This window comes from Achroia grisella, unplaced genomic scaffold, assembly GCF_030625045.1.
Source record: "Achroia grisella isolate CSIRO2021 unplaced genomic scaffold, CSIRO_AGI_Agris_v1 utg642, whole genome shotgun sequence".
Lineage (NCBI taxonomy): Eukaryota > Metazoa > Arthropoda > Insecta > Lepidoptera > Pyralidae > Achroia > Achroia grisella.
The window spans coordinates 4,412,723-4,432,371 of record NW_026712979.1 but is presented as its reverse complement, the minus strand read 5'-3'; the positions used below and the strand labels follow the sequence as shown (position 1 = coordinate 4,432,371).

The 19,649-nt window shown below is 31.2% G+C and overlaps 1 protein-coding gene across 1 annotated transcript in view; it reads left to right on the top strand.

Moving 5' to 3' along the window:
- Nucleotides 1-19,649, top strand: part of LOC131849457 (uncharacterized) — an 86,884-nt gene that overhangs the window by 56,488 nt on the left and 10,747 nt on the right. Inside the window, exons 2-3 of the mRNA XM_059199537.1 lie at nucleotides 18,375-18,503; nucleotides 18,986-19,421. Of these exons, the coding sequence (XP_059055520.1) occupies nucleotides 18,375-18,503; nucleotides 18,986-19,421 (565 nt within the window). The remainder of the gene's footprint in view (nucleotides 1-18,374; nucleotides 18,504-18,985; nucleotides 19,422-19,649) is intronic.

Sequence of the window (19,649 nt, the reverse complement as noted above, 5' to 3'; positions counted from 1 at the left end):
TGCATCTGATCTTTTGGTAACTTGACTGCAGGCGTTGTAAGGCTTTAGCGGTTTGTAACTTGATCTACTAAGGGATTACACTCGTGTTGATTAAATCAGTAGATATAATATACTAGCTACTCGCCGCGGCTTCGTCCGGGTGTACATGTATTATACATATAAACTTTCCATTTCAATCACTCTATCTATTAAAAAAAATCGCTTCAAAATTCGTTGGGTAGTTTTAAAAATTTGTTCGTCCCTATGTATGCTACATAGGGACGAACAGACAGCGACAGCGACTTTGTTTTATATTATATGTAATGTAATGATATACTGTTTCAAACAGAACGTGGTACAACTTCATCTTACGAATATATTTAAATTTCATTATTTTGATTCACGAAAATCCCACGCAATCAAAATTTGCGTAATCGAGGAAATAAATATCGCATTTATACCAGTTATGACCCTTCATATTCAACGCTGTACATACTCTGTATTTCCGCCGTATTGTTTATGCTTAATTGGGATTAATTCGTTTCGCACGGTGCAATTTATCAACGCAATGGTTTGTGGGTGCAACAATCGGTCACCCACGCCACGCCAACGGCAGAAACAATGAGCCGAGTGTTATTCACCAACCGAATGTGCTCCTTTTACGGTGATCCTACTTGTATGGTTCCAATTAGTTGTCAGTTTTATTGCTTTCTAGTTCTTCTTTGAAAGAAAATGCTTTATAACCATCTACAGAAATGAGCTTCTCAATTCGACTGGCTTTTGTATTTGTATTTATTGCGATATCTTCGTTAAAATGGAAGAGATTTCTAATAATTTTGGCAGTCGATAAGGTTTGAAAGTTAGTCCTATACCAATTTCAGGATTGAATCTGTAAAACATAATTTTCAATTACTCAACAGTCCCTCTTGCATGGCTGTTTAGTTAACGTTTAATAGCTTTCTATTTTTTTTTGTTAAAAATTACTTTTGAAAGTTATACTACAAATTTACGGAACTGGAAGTCCCCACTACTTTAATTATACTAGTATGTACGGTTATGTTGATAATTACAATTCTTAGTTAACAATTATAAATGCCAAGTGTGAACGTGGAGTCATTGAAATCGCTATATTTAAATTATTCAATTTTGACTAGCAACAATTAATTACTTACTATCCACAATTAATTATAACTATCCACAATTAATTATAACTTTAATAGTTTTCTCTTGTGATTAAATATGTGATGATGTGATAAGTCGTTAATCAATTATATATACATTATTAGCACTATTACAATATTATTTAGCCAAGTATTTATAATAGTTAATAAATATTGAAATAATACTAAAACTATGTAATATTATTATCTTACCTGTGATTAAAACGAACATATATGTGTACAATAAACACATATATATATATTTAAATAAAATAACTAATTTCCTCTCTGATAATAAAGCTTTATTAAGTAAAAGAATATTGAAAATAGATACATTTTAAACTAATTCTTGCTGGTTTTATTTTTGTTATACAGACTTGTTTTTATACAACTGTGTGTAGTATTATTTGTAGGTGTTTAATAATGTTGATAACTTATAAGTTAGGTATGTCTAATTAGATTGCTTGATGTTTGTGTTGTACTCATGTTCAGTGGCACGTGTATGTAAAATGTAATAGAATAACGTGACGTGACTATATAAGAGATTGGAAAATTTAGTGTATCCATTTTAATATAATGTTACATGTATGTATGTAGTATTGCGTTCATCATGTAAATTTAAATTGATTCACATTTAGCGAAAATAAACAAAACACAATCGTACCGAGAACATTGCTAACCGGTGGCTATTTAATTTAATATATATAATAAAATAGCATAAATAATGATTTTGTCCATAAGGTCAGTCTACGATATTATACTCTCAGATAGTTGTGATATATTTAGCTTGTTATCAAAATAACAAATGATGATACATTTATTTTATGATGATGATCATACATTTATGGCTTATTGCATACGAGATCAATTATAATATATTATAATATATCTATAGATTCAGGAACCTCGCATAGGAAATAAGTTCATTGAAGCGTCATTATTTTTTTATTATTCGCTGTATCGGTATTGTTACACGCATGGCTGTGTGGGCAGGGCCAGTAATTTCAATATGCGGGTCTTTCCGTGTGCGTGCGCCGGTTTCAAACAAATATACCTACTATGTAATTTTATACCACTCGTACATTCCACTTTAAATAAGTTTTTAATTCCGCCAAGAATCGTTACGAAAAATTCCATGATTACAAAGTAATAGCTAAACAATTACTTTCGAAGTTAAAACTGTAACTAATACATGGATTATGCTAATGTATATGTGCAAGTTTCGCTTATCTGCTTTGTGAAACAACTGTATCGCCCTTCGAGAGAAGGATTATCCTGTACTTAGTCTTATCATATTCACGAGTTAATCGTATTTAAATTGCATTTGAAGTTTACGTGTTGCTCTGTTTTGCAAATCATTAAGACGAAGATTTCATACAGTACAGTAACTGCGATATCAAACAATAACAAGACTGATAGTATTGATATGAATGTACCGTCTGTTTAATAACAATATCAAGAGTAAAATAAAAAAGAAACCAATGTTAGTATTCATGAAACTGCACTATTCTCCAAGGAATACGAGAGTATAAAACTCAAAGTATTTTTATCCTTCCATACTTATTAGATTACGTGACAGCGTAGTTTGTTTCATGTTGGATTTATTTTATAAAAATGTAGTGTGCATCTCAAATACGTCAGTAGCGTAGTATTATGACTAATTATTATATTTTAAATATATATCTATCTACCATTGTTATGCATCTACTTATCTAGCTCGATTAATGTGAAGTTAGGAGCTAATCCTGTAAAATATTATCACAAACCAGTTGGTTGATGTCACTATTCATAATATGACAAGTACCGGTTTACAATAATAATTCTAGATAAAGTTATCGGCACAAAGCTGTCTCATTAACGCGACGTCAACTAATTGCTTTCACTTTACAAGAAATGTGTTGTACTATTGGATTACTCTTACCTTATTGCGCTGTAAATTTCTCTTAACTGTTACCAGTTTTATTAAATTTATTATATTTGCGTTATCTATATCTAGTTATGTTTACTTTAAAGATTATATTACTTATTAGATTTTATATCTTTTATTAATATTTTTAATATCGTATTTTAGTTGATGAGTATCAATTGACATTAATGAGTACAATCTCAGTATTCATCAACGTAGTTACTATATCTTTCCTGTTTTCTAATTCTAAATCGGGTCTAACTAGATCACTGAGATATTTTACACACTGAATGCAGCACACGTGCTGGTCCAGCATCCCATAAGCTAGTAGCAAAACCTTTATTGTTATTCACTTGCATTATTTATGACCAACTTCTAGAGGTCGAAGATCCTTTTACAATAAATATTCTTGGCATATTATTGACGTGATCTATTTATAATTAAACAGTATGATATTAATTTAGAAATTACTGTTTTGATATCTTAGTTATTTACATTTCCTCCTTTAACAATCCTTTTATGAAGCATAATTTTCTTCTCACTGCCGTGTTTGGTCCCAGCGAGGCTAGTCGCTCTTTCACTGCCATTTTGAAGATGTCGTCTGTCCATTTCTGAATTCTCGGCTTTACCAATCGCCGGTCGTGTAATGAATGTGTTAACAATTACTTCGTCTAACGCGGAACTATTGTGCTATCTATATTAATTATCTTAATAAGCTAATACCTAGTTGTATGATATCATGTAACCTATAATCATAGTTATCGCAAAGCCCCTGCTCTAATAGCTAAAATTGAGTAGCAATTTTGTTTTTGCGCTTGTCCAGAGGTTTTATTTAGTTTTTTTTCATTCGCATGGTCGAATATAATTCGTTTCCTATTTTTTATAAGCGCTCACAACACAATAACGACGTTTTTTTATTGTATCAACCAATACATGTCTACCAACAGTAGGTGGGTACTGTTTGTTGGTACTTTGTAACTCGTTGTATTTTCTTTTATTTGTAGTAATGAATTGTTTTTAGCAAAACAGATTTACAATAGAGATGTGGATGTAGTACGATTGGTTGAAATAATGAATTTGAGTAAGCGAATTTGATTTCTTCGTAAAAATTCATATCGTCTTAGAAATATCTTTTAATGTACTGCGTGTCATTAAAAATTATACAATTTATAAAAAGTTACCAATTAATGTTACATCTATTAATTCGTTATATAATACCACTATAAATTATAAGTAACGTTATTTAAGCAAAATCATTGCGAAGTTGAATGTAAATACTATCGTGTATGTTGATTAATTTTTTGCATAACCTTTACATTAAGATCTGATCACTAATTGAATCTGTAATTTAAAAGTGAACATTTCACTTATCTGTTTTTGTATGGTTATCTACTTTTAAAGGGGATTGTAGCATGACTATCGTTAAATGTCAAAACTCGAATATAACATAATTTTAATTTAGATATTAACAAATATCTGATAGTGAACTAAAGCATTAATAAACTTCTAACTTTTAAAATTTGTATAATATTTATTTTTACGATATTAACTTTTCAAAGATTGAGAAATGTTTTATATATATAAATGAATAGTTTTTAAATGTCAGATATTTCGACAAATGCTATTTTTATTATATATAAAGACAATAAATACGTACTTTTTTTACAATTATGTTTTATTATTTGTATTACATATTGATGTCTGAGGAAAGTGTAAAATATGTATATAATAAATATGAGATTAGAATAAAAAAATATATACAGATTATCTAGAAGGCGCCTCTAACAATATAAAGACATTGAATCCAAAACAAGTAGCAAATTTCTACAAGTATTTAGAACGAATATATAGATGCACTTACATATTACCAAAGACATGGGTATATCTAGTTATAGATAATATAGCAAGTGTGCCGTCAAAGAATCGTAAAATCCAAGTTGTGTCCAGGCTAAGCTGAGTAAGGTCAGTAGTGTTACATACAGTGAGGTCGATTTGTGCGTCGGAAGACATCTTTCGTGATACTTCTGAAATGCCTATGTTACGAAATCGTGACTGTACTTATTCTTTTGTATCTGAACGTTGTATCATTGCATACAGTTATTACTTAATACATATTTTCTTTTATATAATTTACATTGTTGTCTAAAAAGCAAGCAGATTCATAGAATCTTATCTCTTTTGGATTGGTACTGCCAGTTACATTGAAAATAATGGAGTCATTATTTAATTGTATTTTCGTAATTAGTATATCAATACTAACGAAATCTTTTACGATGTGTATTCCGTATAGATTTCGTATTGTTTGTAATTATTGCGTTATATTAAAAAAAGGTACGCTGTTTTTTAGTAGTGCAATTTAAGAATTATTTATTAATTTTTTATTTAAATTTATATCAAAGTAAATATACTTCAACATTCAGTTGTTTAGTTTATAAAATCTTTAAACTGTTATATGTTACCAATTTATTAATCGGAATTAATCTTATTAATTAATTATGTTTTTAGTTTTGGTAGTTTTGTGAGTTAGTAAATTCTCTTAGCAGTTCTCTCGAAATTCAGTTGATTTTGAAATCACTAAATGAAATTCACGGTTGAATCTACATATAATTAACTGTTTCCACCTCCACTAGAACGCTGCGTATCTCTTCTTCATGCATAATTACACAGCAACTATATTTTAGATAGGCTAGGCACTTTCCAAATATTGTTGTTTAATGCATTTCTCTCTATTTGATGCTTATTTAACACTAAATTCGTAATAACAGCAAGGCTATTAACAATTTGTTGTATGTGAGATTGTATAACAACATTTAGATGTGGGTTTCTTTCTACTATTATATTTTTTTGGATCTCAAATAATATTTGCCGAAAGCGTTGGAATATAAAAAGTTTGAAAAACATATCTCTTTTCTGTCTCTATATCATTATGACATTATCACAATTTATATTTTCTTTTAATTCAATTATATTTTCGTTAGCTCTTATTTTTTTGAATTGATTTTTATTTGTTGGAGCACAGACTATGTAATATATTTTATATAGAATACTTGTATATATTCATTATTTCACTATACATCGAATATAAACAACTACATTGAACTTTAATTTAATATGACTAGATAAAGTGGCTGGTTAGTAGTTGAGTGACAGAGATTGAGCAAGGGCATTTCGTTCCTCGACTGCTTCCACATTTCAGTCAAATAATGTAACTATTTCGAGTAGTAATATGAAATGGAAATTTATAATATTTACTACACTTTATACTTGTGACGTTAGTCTGTCTGGAAAACAGGATTATTGTTTCTTTTATCAGCCGGCGATTGTATTATAATCTGTCTCGCTATATTTATTCGACCTTGCAAAGTACGTATATGTACCTATTTCATTTTACTATGTATATTATATATACCTTTGCTTCTCTTAGGCAGATAAATCCCAGTGCAAGAAGTGGTCATGGGACACTCGTTAAAACTGTTTCTTATTAATAAATCTAAATTTTTATTATTCTAATGTATGTAAAATTGTTTACAATTTGACTATAAATCAAAATAGTAAGTAATAAGAAAACTTCAGATTTTTCATTACGTTGATTAAAATTTTATTCCCAAAATAACTTCACAATAGTAAAGTAAATCTTATTTCTTTACAAAAAGTACCATATAAATACACACAAAATTACATTCGAATTTAGAATTCTCTCCTTTTTTATGTCCCATCGCCAATAAAAATTAATATGTATTCATAATAATAGTATTACGAGTAATATAAATAACAGTGTACGTGAATGAAATCTAAAACTGGGTGGAAGATGATCGCTTGAAATAATATATAAATCAGTTCTTACTCCTCGCCCGACTTCTTTGCCTGATTTCAAAAGTGGGGATGCTCTACATTATACATTATATGTTACTAGTAGATTTAAATGAAACTTTATAATCAGTAAGTTTTTTTCCCGTGTTGGTACCATATTTATCATGATAGATCAGTTCTTTAACAGATTGAAAATAGTATATTTTTTGTTTCATTATGTCGGCAGCACCGGTATCTTATAGACCTTAAAAAAACCCATTTGATATATGATTTAACCAATGCATAACGAGCAAATTGTTATAATATTAGGTACCGTTACATTGATGGGTATTTATCTTTTTATGATTTCGTACCTAGTTATTACTTAAGTAACTGTTCGTGGTCGATTAAAACAATGTTACTAATGTTATTACTATAACGAAATACCATGTAAGTAAAAATTGGGGCAAGGATATTATAATATTTATGTGGAAACAGCATTACATAACTATTTTTAGCCCACTGCAACATAATTCTAAAAATATATTTGTGGTATCAGATTAACTTCAAAGTGATATTAATAACATAGACTTAATTGAAACTTTTCGTTATTGTCATGTACATTTGTTTATTCGAATATTAACAAATTCAAAATGTTCAGTATTTATTATATTTACTTATTGAATATGTTCGCAACGATAGGAATCAATTTCTGCGTTCAAAAAGGCAATTATTCATATTAGTTTGACTATTCTAGTACCACGTGCCGTAAATATTACTTAACTTTGTTTATGTATTCTTAAATATGAGAAATAGAATATATTATATATTATTATTTAAACTATGATCACTTAATAATATTCTACTTGTATGCACTTAATATTGCTACCAAACGTTAACTCGTGATTCGATACGGTCCTGACAAGTTTTTCAACTGGTAATGCCAGATTCTTTATAAGTTCATGGCGAAGATGTATGGGAGAAAACGGACCGTTTCATAGTATCTGGTTCAAAACGGTCGGCTTTCACATTTAAGTATACATAAAGAATAAAGCTAGAAGAGAAATGTTGTTAATAATAAATCAATCAGTACCTTTCGTAGACGCCGCGCCGTACGTTTCTTTTCAGCTGGATACGTGATCCGTTCACGCGTGAAAAATGCTTATCTACCATTATATTGATATGGCATTGTACAAAATGTATACCAACATATTTAAAATGTTACTCATGTACAATAGTTGGTATAGTATTTTTTACGGTTCTGAATTATAATGTCATTTGTATGACACCATTGTTTTTTTATACGGCTGTGAATGCTAATGAAGACCGTGACCTATTGACATGAAGCACCATGCACTTCAAACAATATACTATTTACCCATGGTACTTACTACTCTCCATACATCGCCCTTTCTAAAGATGAAAAGTTTATACCGTGTTTACTAAAATTGACTAAAAAAATAGACAAGTTTGTCATATCTTTGATGGCGTATTTTAAAGTTTGTCACATCTAATATTGTCAATTCAATCTTAGAACAGTTTTTCGAAATAGTTAACTTGGAATTTATGGGTATAAAAATTCCATTCGCGCTTGACCGCGTCGACGCCACTCGTCACTGTCTGATTATACTCAGAGCGCAGTTGTTCTTGCGTAATATTTGTGAATGACCTCTGCATTGCCATATACGAAATGTTGTATGTAGATGGTACGATGACTAAGCTTGGGGTCTGTTGCAATCTGTATCTATACATGTGTTTTTATGCTGAGCAAGTAACTTTTTTCTAATAAGAAATTCTTTATAGGTTTTTTATGTAACAGATTGCCGTTATTATTAAAATAAATAAACGACCGTGCGCTTAATATAATGGTAAGCATAAAAAAGGTTCATTAAAGTTTGCTATTGCGTACGCAGTTTAGTGTTGAGGGTCATTATCTAATGCAATGTTTATAGGGTTTTATAAATATCCAGCGGTATTTATGAGATATATTCGTAGCTCCTATCATTTCATAACAACCATACCACATACATTTTTGTCAAGTGGTAACGCATGTGCCAATATATTTTGTGATGTCCGTGGTACGTTTCATGTGTACTGAGGGACGATTACTACTTTTTATCAGTTGGACCGTCGTCAGCTAGATTGCCAAACACAAAAAGTATTAGGGCCCTAATAAGTTATGACGACTAACGACTATTAAAAAAATCTCTACTTATTGTAGAATAAAAATCTTCAGAATACAGATTTTTTATTTTTGAATTATGTTACATTGTTAGAAAGCAAATAGCTATTTTTATTTCTTTCACAATATTAAAATTCTTTACGTTAACTTTACTGGCCATAAATATTTATGATAATATTCGTAATTCGTACATGAAAACAACAGTTGCTACACACGTAATCGTGTGTCCTTCAGTTTGCATACTTTCTTGATATACTACGTGATATATCAATCATAGCTATCATGTCCAATCAAACGACGCGCATTTAACGCAACGTTTCATTTATTTTGATTGATTGAAGTAGATAATTATGCCATCTATTTTCATGCCTTATTGAGTAGACAGAAACAATTGTACACTAAAATAAAAGGCAAATCCTTACGCACATCTCTCACTGCGTGCACTTTTGTAATGTAAGGCACATTACAAAAGTACACGCAGTATTATGTTCCTGATGGGAAACATAGAGGTAGAATTTGTTGACTCTCGCAATTGTGGTGAACGTGACATTCAACATATTTAAAAACAACGTACCAGGAGGTGAGCTTATTACTTCTCCTACTCGGATGAATGTTGTTTTTTAACAACGCTTATACCAATGAGTAAAATCATATTAAAACAATACTTGGTGTTGGCCATATTACATGCTATGTACTGCGATATACTACTGACTGCGGACTACAAACAAATAATACGGTATGGGTCAAGATCACAACTTTATGTGGATATCTCTATCAAGAATAAATCACACAATACTGGCATATGGCTTTCTTACATCGCTGTGACCTCAAAAGAAAATATCTCTAGTTTGCCGAATGTTAATGAAATAATTATAAGGTTCTATTGTTTAAAGACACGTAGGACGTTATATACATTCGAGGATTTACTTTGTAAATTGGATGGCTTTTTACGCAATAACCAACTATGTATTAAAATTTGGCATAATATGAATAAAAAAAATGAAATGACAAGTCGTCAATAAGACCATGGCCTACCTTGATGCGACTGAGAAAAGTACCGCCACAACTATAACATAAAGAGCTATTTAAAAAGCATTTTCTACACTACCGAGGTCTATTTATGAAAGCGCCATTATGAACTAGTGTACAAACGTGTACACATAATTCTATGCTCCATAATTTACATATTGTTACGTCTCGAGTGAAAATAAACAATTGGCAGATCCGGTAGTTCCACCTAATCATGTGAGTGGCTTAATGTCGTATCGCATTAGTGATCGTTTATAATACATGAGTTTCAGTTAATGATAAAATGAAGTATATTGGGCTTCGGGCATCGTCAGCGTAGCAAAATATTTCGATGTCTAATTTACATATCTGTCTATTAATGGCGGTCATTCACCTCAGAGTAAGTGCTATACTCGTATGTCATTCGACGGTGGAGGTGGAAATACTTATAAATGTACAGACACTTGGGAAAAGTCAAATTTACCGTCAATTAAATAGACCTGACCTACCTTAGTTTGATTTGCATATCTTTGCCAATAGTTGAAGTTTGTTGAATGTTAATTATAAAATGTGGCATTTTGGTTAAGTTTTTTTGTGCACCGTCATCATTGTGACATTTTTCGATATCTAATTTGCATACATATCCGTCTCTATTATTACTTACATAACGGCGTTCACTAACTTGTACTTAAATATGCATACTCACAAGTGTGACAGAATTGCGAATTGTAAAAATTTGCCGAAGCGTGTCGGTTTTTTGACACAGGTAAAATAGCGCATGTTTTGAATATTGCGTGCTCTCCTCACACACACTTATATTCGGTGTGTGTATCCTACACAATGTATGAAACGTTTAGTTAATTGTTGTTAATGGTAGTATACATTATGTGAATTGTTATTGTCATTATTAACCCAACATGGCTATTACAAGATCGTAGACAACAGTAAAAGTGAGATTTACATAGTATGCACTGAAAATTAAAAAAAAATCTTAAATATGTATCAAGGTAATGTATACAAATCTACATAAATAATGAGAGTTACCGCCAAAAAACAAAATAACAAAAAATACATCTGAATTCCTATATTTCCGTTGTAATATCTAGGACAAATGGAGTCCTGGACCACCGTTTTTTTAAACGACCTTGCTAATGCAATATCAAAGAAAGTGAAACTGAGAAATCGCCACCGAAACGTCGTCGTGTCTGCAGTGGATAAAAAGTTTATTTTTTGCCATGGTTTGTCAACTGCCACTGGAACCCGGTAATTACGGACGCAGCACGCTTTCTCGTACACCATTGTCGACACAACTAGTCTAGGTTAATAACGAATTGAAAACCTGTAATTTAATATATATACTTTTTTTTTTAAACCAGTGGTTTGATGCGTACATTGGTTCATTATGTGTTAGTTGTATCTGGGTTATGTAAATTTCTATTAATATGTAAAGCCGGATTTTCTTGTTACAAGTACGCTCGTAACACGACCGATTAATAAGTGTCGAAAATTATTGATCCGTTTTACAATTTTTATGTGCTTTCCAAGCATTTCATTCCAGATTATATTTGCTTGCATAAAATTACTATTATGTTAGGTAGAAAATTATATAATTTCCTTTATTAAGTAATTTATGAGTCGTCTTGAATATTACTTGTTAACTTTAAATATTATCGTCTGTATTATTATGATTTTCGTCGTATTATTGATCGTTGTAATGAACGTGTTGATACATCCCGTTTCGCAGCCACGCATCTTCTAGTATAGCTGCACAGTCACGAAACAGGTGTGATAAACAAAAAGTAGGTACCTACTTCCTAGTTCAATACATTATACTTAAGGAAAATAAACACGGAAGATGGAAGAATTCAGACTATGTTTAGATAGATAGATAGATTTAGGCACTTCCTGACAGATGATATACGTAACAGTCTATATTAATAATCATTTTGCTGATATAGTAATAAAATTTACATTACGAAATAGAAATTCAAAACATGTCGTCATTTCCTTATTGGTCATGTTCGCTGCGTCATATGACAAAATTCATACAATCTACCTCAACATCAACAAGATTATAAAATTTTATACAAAATAATTCCATTCTGTTAAATAAGTGGCACTATAAAATTACTCAATTTAAAATAATTAATTCACTTTAATTATTAGGCTGTATTAATTACATAAACATAGCACGACATTGTTTATTACTTTGTGATTTATTGTTATTATAAAGTCGTGTACCTACTTTCCCTTCAGGTTATCTGCGTCACTATCCAGGTTACACCGATCTATTTACTCTTATTCGTATATTTTCTTTGTTTACAATACTCTACATTGATAAACACTTAATGTATCGATTTCGGGCTCTCCCACAGCTGTCAGCTAATGTCGACGAAGTCTACCACCAAATAACCTATGTGTATGCTGCCTACGCACTATATTGTTTTGTATTCAATACAATATTCATGCAACTTTTCATCATCTAGTCACATCCGCATATTTACAATATCATTGATATAAAATTTTATATCTTTTTTAAACGAAACATACCGTATAAAAATAGGATCTTTAAGAATATGAGAGCCTGTTTTTCATCTACAATATTTTTTTACCAAGGAATAGAATGAATTACTTCAGCTTTAGGTTACTAGATATTCATCTAGAAAGCATATGGCTTTATGAAATAATGCATTAGGATGTATACAGAATGATTCGTATAATACTAAATATTAAAAGTAATCAATAACTAGTTATGTAATTTGCATAATTACATATTGCGAAATTGTCAACATAATGTAATAATACCCAACAGTATTATACTTTCGCTATTGAGGGACAACTATAGTGTCGCGAGTGGAATCAATAATTAAGGCAAAATAGATATGAAGCTAAAATTAAGGGACGTAATATTTAGGAATTTATTACTTCCTTAAGTTTCCATATACTTATCTATCTTTACATCACTTTCTCTATGGTAAATAATTATACACAAGTCCATGTGACAGTGAAGAATATATATTGTTTACAATAGAATAGTAATTATGAATAATACTTGTAATCCATTGTCCAATGCAAGTAATTTTATGTTGATCTTTCAGTTTACGTTAGAAATTTATTCAGTTTAATGAATACTTTCGTCTTAATCGGTCAGATCATTATTGGGATTAGCATCCCAATAACAGAATATCATCTGATAGCGTGTTTTCCTTCCAGTCTTACCTGCATTCAGTCCTCTTTCTTGATTAGGACAGCTAGCTTTTGTAATTTAAGTTTTCCATTACAGCCTGATAGAAATCAAAAGGTGTAATTATGCATCCGTCTATTTCTTCAATTGTAATATATATATCGGAATAGTTATTATCCTACAAACTAGATATTCTACATAAAGGATCCCTTATCATGCATTACGTGTTTTTTAATAATTTCTTAGTATCACAAGAAAAGAGGATCTACACAGAAAAAATCTGTGCAGATTCTGTCTATTTCAATAAATCAGCCATCAATTATATTTGATGTGGCTAGTGATTGATTCGCTTATACTATATAACGTGATTCGAATTCTTACATGCTCGATACAAAATATAATTACATGAGAAATTGTAAACAAGCTTATCTTGTCGGATACCGGTTTCAACGTTAAAGTTTTTGTTTAGTTGTTCGAACACCGGTTTAATATCTTGAAAAGTGGGCTCGTTTCCATAGTCGTGCAATATTTTTAAATCGCATAACCGATGCTAATCTGATTAATATGGTGATTGTAAAACACTCGTCATTCGTTGATGACATTATTACACTGGACCTTTGTCCAAGTATTTCATTAGGCTGTTATGTAGGCAATTTATGATTTCCTAATAATGACGACCAAGTCATAACGGCTGTAGATTGTCAACTGATATGTTTGTTTTATAAATACCTGACATAGATAATAGCAGTACATCCTCCTTATATTTGTACTCCGATAATATTCATTCGTTGATTTTCCTTTAAGTGTGAAATACGCCTTTACTTTGTTTGATATAAGAGCTCTATAAAGAATTACTTTATTGTGATATCTATTTAATTTATTTGAATGTGATGCCATGCTAAAGTACACTTTACTTTTATAACAGTGAGTCAATATTTTTAGATTGTGATGTAATTAATCTTTACAAGCTTGGCTTGTTTATCTATTGGTGTCCAAAGTCAACTAGCAATGTGTCGCACCCAAGAGAGACCTATAAGTATGCACGTAAGTCTCTTTTTGTGTTTTCTTATGTATCATCAACAATCATAACATTCTATTAGCGTTCCATGGCATCATGGGACGGTATTTTCCTTATATGTAGAAGACTGAGTCGTTTATTTCTAAGCTTCTGGCCTGAGCAAATTGGTGTAAGGTTTTATTTTGTGCTTTCCTTTTCTAAAAACTTTCAACGTTTTGTTAAAGGGAGTGGTAATGCTTTGTGTTTTAACTGTGTCAGACTCGGACTTGTCATCATCTAATCCAATTTTATTGAGTAATCTCATTTTGCATTTCGCTGTGAGTGAATAAGTATGAAAGTGAGTAAGCGATAATGATGACTGGAAGCAAATTTAATCTTTATCTATATCCTGAGTAAGATAGTAACATTTCTTATGTATCCATTCCTATTTTTTAAAAGAAATTAGGTATCCAAATTGCCAATAAAATGATAACATAAAAATTTACAACCACAATTTTATGGGTTACTTTCTCATTTATATTAGATGAATGAGACGGTTGCATATGTACTTTTATGTTATTATTGTCATCATAAAATTTTATCGTCATAATAACACGATACCTTCAAATTGTATTTTTCTTGTTAATCATAATATCTTTTTAGACTAAAGTAGATAATACAATCTAGTGACGCAAAATGATTAACATTATTTTTTAGAAAATAAGAATTTAAGTTTTGGAATTTCTTGTAATATTAATGTATTGGAACGTTTATAAGACACATAACATATAATGTAGTATTAAGTATATAAAAGATTGAAATTTTATTTAGGGGTAGCTGAGTTTCTATCTATTGGAATTGTTTTCATTTATTCGTAATTTCAGAGGCGCTCATGTTTTCCCACATTTTCCATCAGTATCTTTAATATTTGTTTATTAATACTTTACGTATATTATTATTTGCTACATAACATACTACACTGATAACTGAAGAATTTTGTCTTTCAGCTATTTTTTCTTAAACTCAATTCAAAGATAAATAAACTGAAAGATAATCTCACAGATTTCATTATCACAATTGCATATTCTAGATGAGAGCACTCGCTGGTTCAAACAAACGATTGGCTTTAAACACCCTATTATTTGAGAAATCGAAATAACTAGCGATTTTACTGCGGTCAATGTAAACGTTATAGCTCAATCGTGCCGGTAACTAGTGATTTCCAATTTCCAAGTGAAATTAAATGTTACTTTCCGTCCAGATGGTCTTTATTGTGATGTCTAATAAAAATATTTCAACCTAACACGGATATAGTTATTTAAAATTTATGACGCCGTCTCGTCAATAGAAATATTAACGAGCTTCAATTAGATATATCATTAAACATGTAGAATGTATCTTAATAGGTTTGGAAACAATATATTGTACAATATAAATATTATATGTAGTGCATATTTTCTTACAATAAACATCATCATCTGCTTCTTCCTTATTCTAGTTAGTTGGGGTTGGCGTAATGTTTCCCTCAACCATTCATTTATATTCGTAGTCATCTCGTTATTCATTATTTCTCGTACACCCACTAAACAAAACTAAATTTCCTATTTGGAATTTGATATGAAACTGATTAAATTTTGACATTATTCGAGTATCTCAAATCCGAGTTTTTTCGTCGAAACTTACCAATTTAATATGGGTTTTGAATAAGTGGTACACAAACTATTTATGGTACGTTTTTATAAGTATTTTGCAATACATTTCTATAACGCAACAGCACGCACAATGGTCGCGAAGGAAATGTGGCCGCCCAAACCCGGACGCGCGCACTCAACCGTGCCTCAATTTAACGCTGAGCAACGACATTATTTCTGTTTTCCTCCTCGAAACTACTAGTATCTAATTTAGGGACCAATATGTGTTTTGCACTAACGTACGCATTTAACAGGCATACCAACGTTCCCTATACGCGGGGTAATATTTGAAAATGGAATAACAATTCCTCATTTGCTTATGTAGTATTTTTATACATATTACAGCATATAAAATAGACATAACTTATGTTTGTGTACATAATGGATAATACATGACTACTAGCACGTGTAGTAAAAGTGTTACAATTTTTTGTTTGATACCATCAATAGGAAGTGATATCTGAAACACGCATACGTAGTTGCGGATAACACTAGTTCAATATCATTATTTTTTTTTAATTAATTAATAACAATATCTCAGGATAATAAACACAGTGCCGTATAGTCCCAAGCTAAGTATAGCTTGTAGGTACTAGATAACTGATATAAATACATAGGTACATATTGATTGAGATTGTAAATATATAGTACGTTCATATGTGTATGTACATAGAAAACATCCAGACCAATACATATAATCATACTAATGAATACAAATGTATGTTATGTACCGTGCCAGGATTCGAATTCAAAATTGTAGGACGTTTAATAATAACTCATAATATTAAATAGTTTGACACTTATAAATCTATTATTTACATTTATTGTGGCATGTTGAGTCTTAAAATATAGTCTATTAAATTAATTATGGTATTACTACTGCAATTCATCTGCTCAATTATTTCCAAAGATTACTATTACTACGAGTAGTGTACCTGGCCGTATCAAATATGCAAATTACAAATTTAGATTTATGTATTACTTGTATATATAGCTTGTATAGCATGACCTAGTTCGTGTGAATTAGGGTATAAAATATTTGTGTTCTTAGTAATTCATATTATGGAATACGATATATGGGTATATCAAATTTCATTCCAGTCAGTCACGCTGCTGAGGCGTTTACAAATTACAAATATGTAAACATTTGATCATATTTCTCTGAAAATCTATAATCATTTTTCGCATTTATAATATTAACAAGAATATTATTTAATTTTATTATATTAATATTTAATTATAATAAAATATCGAGAGATATAAGGTATAAGGTATTGTTCGGTAAATTGACTGTCTATTGACAAACTCGTCTTTATTTTTAACTATTGTCTAATTCTTTTGTTTCACTTGTAACAAGATAAACATAAATAATATATATCTAAATAAGTTATTAAGTATATTCTACAAGTAATTACTTATGTATTCTGTCAGTGGACCAACAACACGGTATATTATTTACGTAACGGGGCGTTCCGCTCTTGGAACTAACAGCAATGAATATAACAGTCTTTTTTATGAATTCCAGAAAATTGAACTCTATGTCTATTATACAGGGCTCAATTCCCAAACTAACAGTGTTATCCTAGCCTCCATCTAGAAATATTTTATATCATGGACCATGTTGCCTAAATGAATAATAGGTGTTTTGTTGATTGCATCCTTACTAATATGATAAATGTGACAGCTAAATTGTTTATTACCTTCTTTACCTCTTTTGCTGCCAAAACGTCTCTAGCTTGGGAATGAAAATTTATTGTACTTCTTATTTGTACAATAAAAGCTAACACAATTTACGAAACCATTCTAACTGTTCTAGTATTTTTATGACTATAACAATACCATAAACTGCAGAGAGAGAGAGAGAGAGAGAGCAAAACCATTCAATATCTAAAAGTTTATTAGACATTTAGCTTGACAGTATGTATAAATAGAACAGTACACAAGCTATTTTTCAATTAACAAATGAGATAATTTTGTACTAGCTGTACCCGCAACTTCGTGCGCGTGGAATTTAATTTTATTTTTCTAAAATAAAAGTAGCCTAAGTTACTCCTTATTACATCAGCTATCTGCCAAAAAAAGTCCCGTCAATGTCGATCCAACTATTTCAGAGATTAGCCGGAACACACAGACAGACAGACAAAAATTGTAAAAAAATGATATTTTAGTATATGTACCGTATTTATATTCATATACATGAAATTTAAATATTTCAATATTACAAACACACATCCCTTCTTTATTTATATTTATAGATTAGAAAATTAGATTAGTATAAAAATACCTAATTTCAGAAAATATAGTCCATTGTGATAGTAATAATTACTTAATCCATGTTAGTAAATAAATGCGGCACAACCCCTCGTTATAAAAGCCTGACCCACCCATTATTTTAGAATGGGACATTTACAACCAATTATAAATTTACCAACATTACAACTTTTACAACAATTAATATAATGTTTGCTTTGTTTACAGACGGGAGGTGCAGACAGTGCCAGTGGGGGCTCGGGCGGCTCTGGCATGGAGTGCATCCAATTGCGCTCGCCGCCCGGACCCTTTCATTACCTCATATCGGAGCAGGCTAAGTCCCTCGTCGCTCTACAGGTGCGTTCGTATTCTCTCACTACACTATCAGTTCACGCCAGTGAATACTAATACCTAACCAGTCTATAATATTCTATTCTATTCTATTCTATTCTTTATAGATATTATTCCAATGGTGTTTATAGGCATGGTCAACAATCGACGTGGTGGTGAACGCAATATTTCCCACATTTTGCTAGGTGGGTTTAAACGTGCCAACACCACCATATGTAGGTTTGATACTGGAATTGTGTATTTGTACATTTATTTTCTGATAGGATATTTTTGTAGTCTCTTACTTACTTAGCTGTATAGTTTATACTTGCAATCATCCTTATTAAAAATTTCTGCCTATTTATTCCCATTACTTTGACATGCAATATATATATATTGCAGTAATACCTGTTGAGAAGGTTGGGTTGTCAATCTGTACCTCTATGTATGTCGTCTGTGTGGTTACCTTCCCTAAATACTAAGCATAATGTTTTCTTAACATCGGTTAGGAACTCCAGAATGAGGTCGGCGCATTGCTCGAGTTTCGCGACCTCGTCATCGAGACATTCCCAAACCTGCGCTCAAAGATGGCGCCATCAACGCCCGCAAGTGGCACGCGCCGAGACTGGGAGCCAGGTGTGCGAGTACGCAGAAAACTTGCCGGAGGTAGCGGAGACACAACACGAACGAAGCCCCAGCCTTCTGTGCAAGACTCCGGCTTCAGCACGGAGACCTCTTGCGGAAAAGATGCGCACTCGTCCTCGGCCTCGGCGTCCGCGTCGGCGTCCAGGACGCGACCTCTCGAGGACGAACTGTGGCCGCTTTTGGATGTCATACAACGCAAAGGTGTCCGGTTACGCGACGAGGCCGAACTGCTACGAGGAGAATTGGATGAAAGACATTCGGCTGATACAGCCGAGGAGTCTTTTGCACGTGCACTATCAGGTAACTATTTATGTACGATAACTTTTTGCTTACAGTGTTAAATGAAGAAATATTCCAGGTTTACTACTGGCAATGTTTATCGACGTACCTGATATAAAATGAACTGTTCTTGTACATATAATGTATGTACCAAGCTCAAAAATTACATATGAAATGAAGTTTCGATATTTTGCTTTTGAAATTAATAATATAGAAATAATCGTTTACCTATACTTTTATACACATATT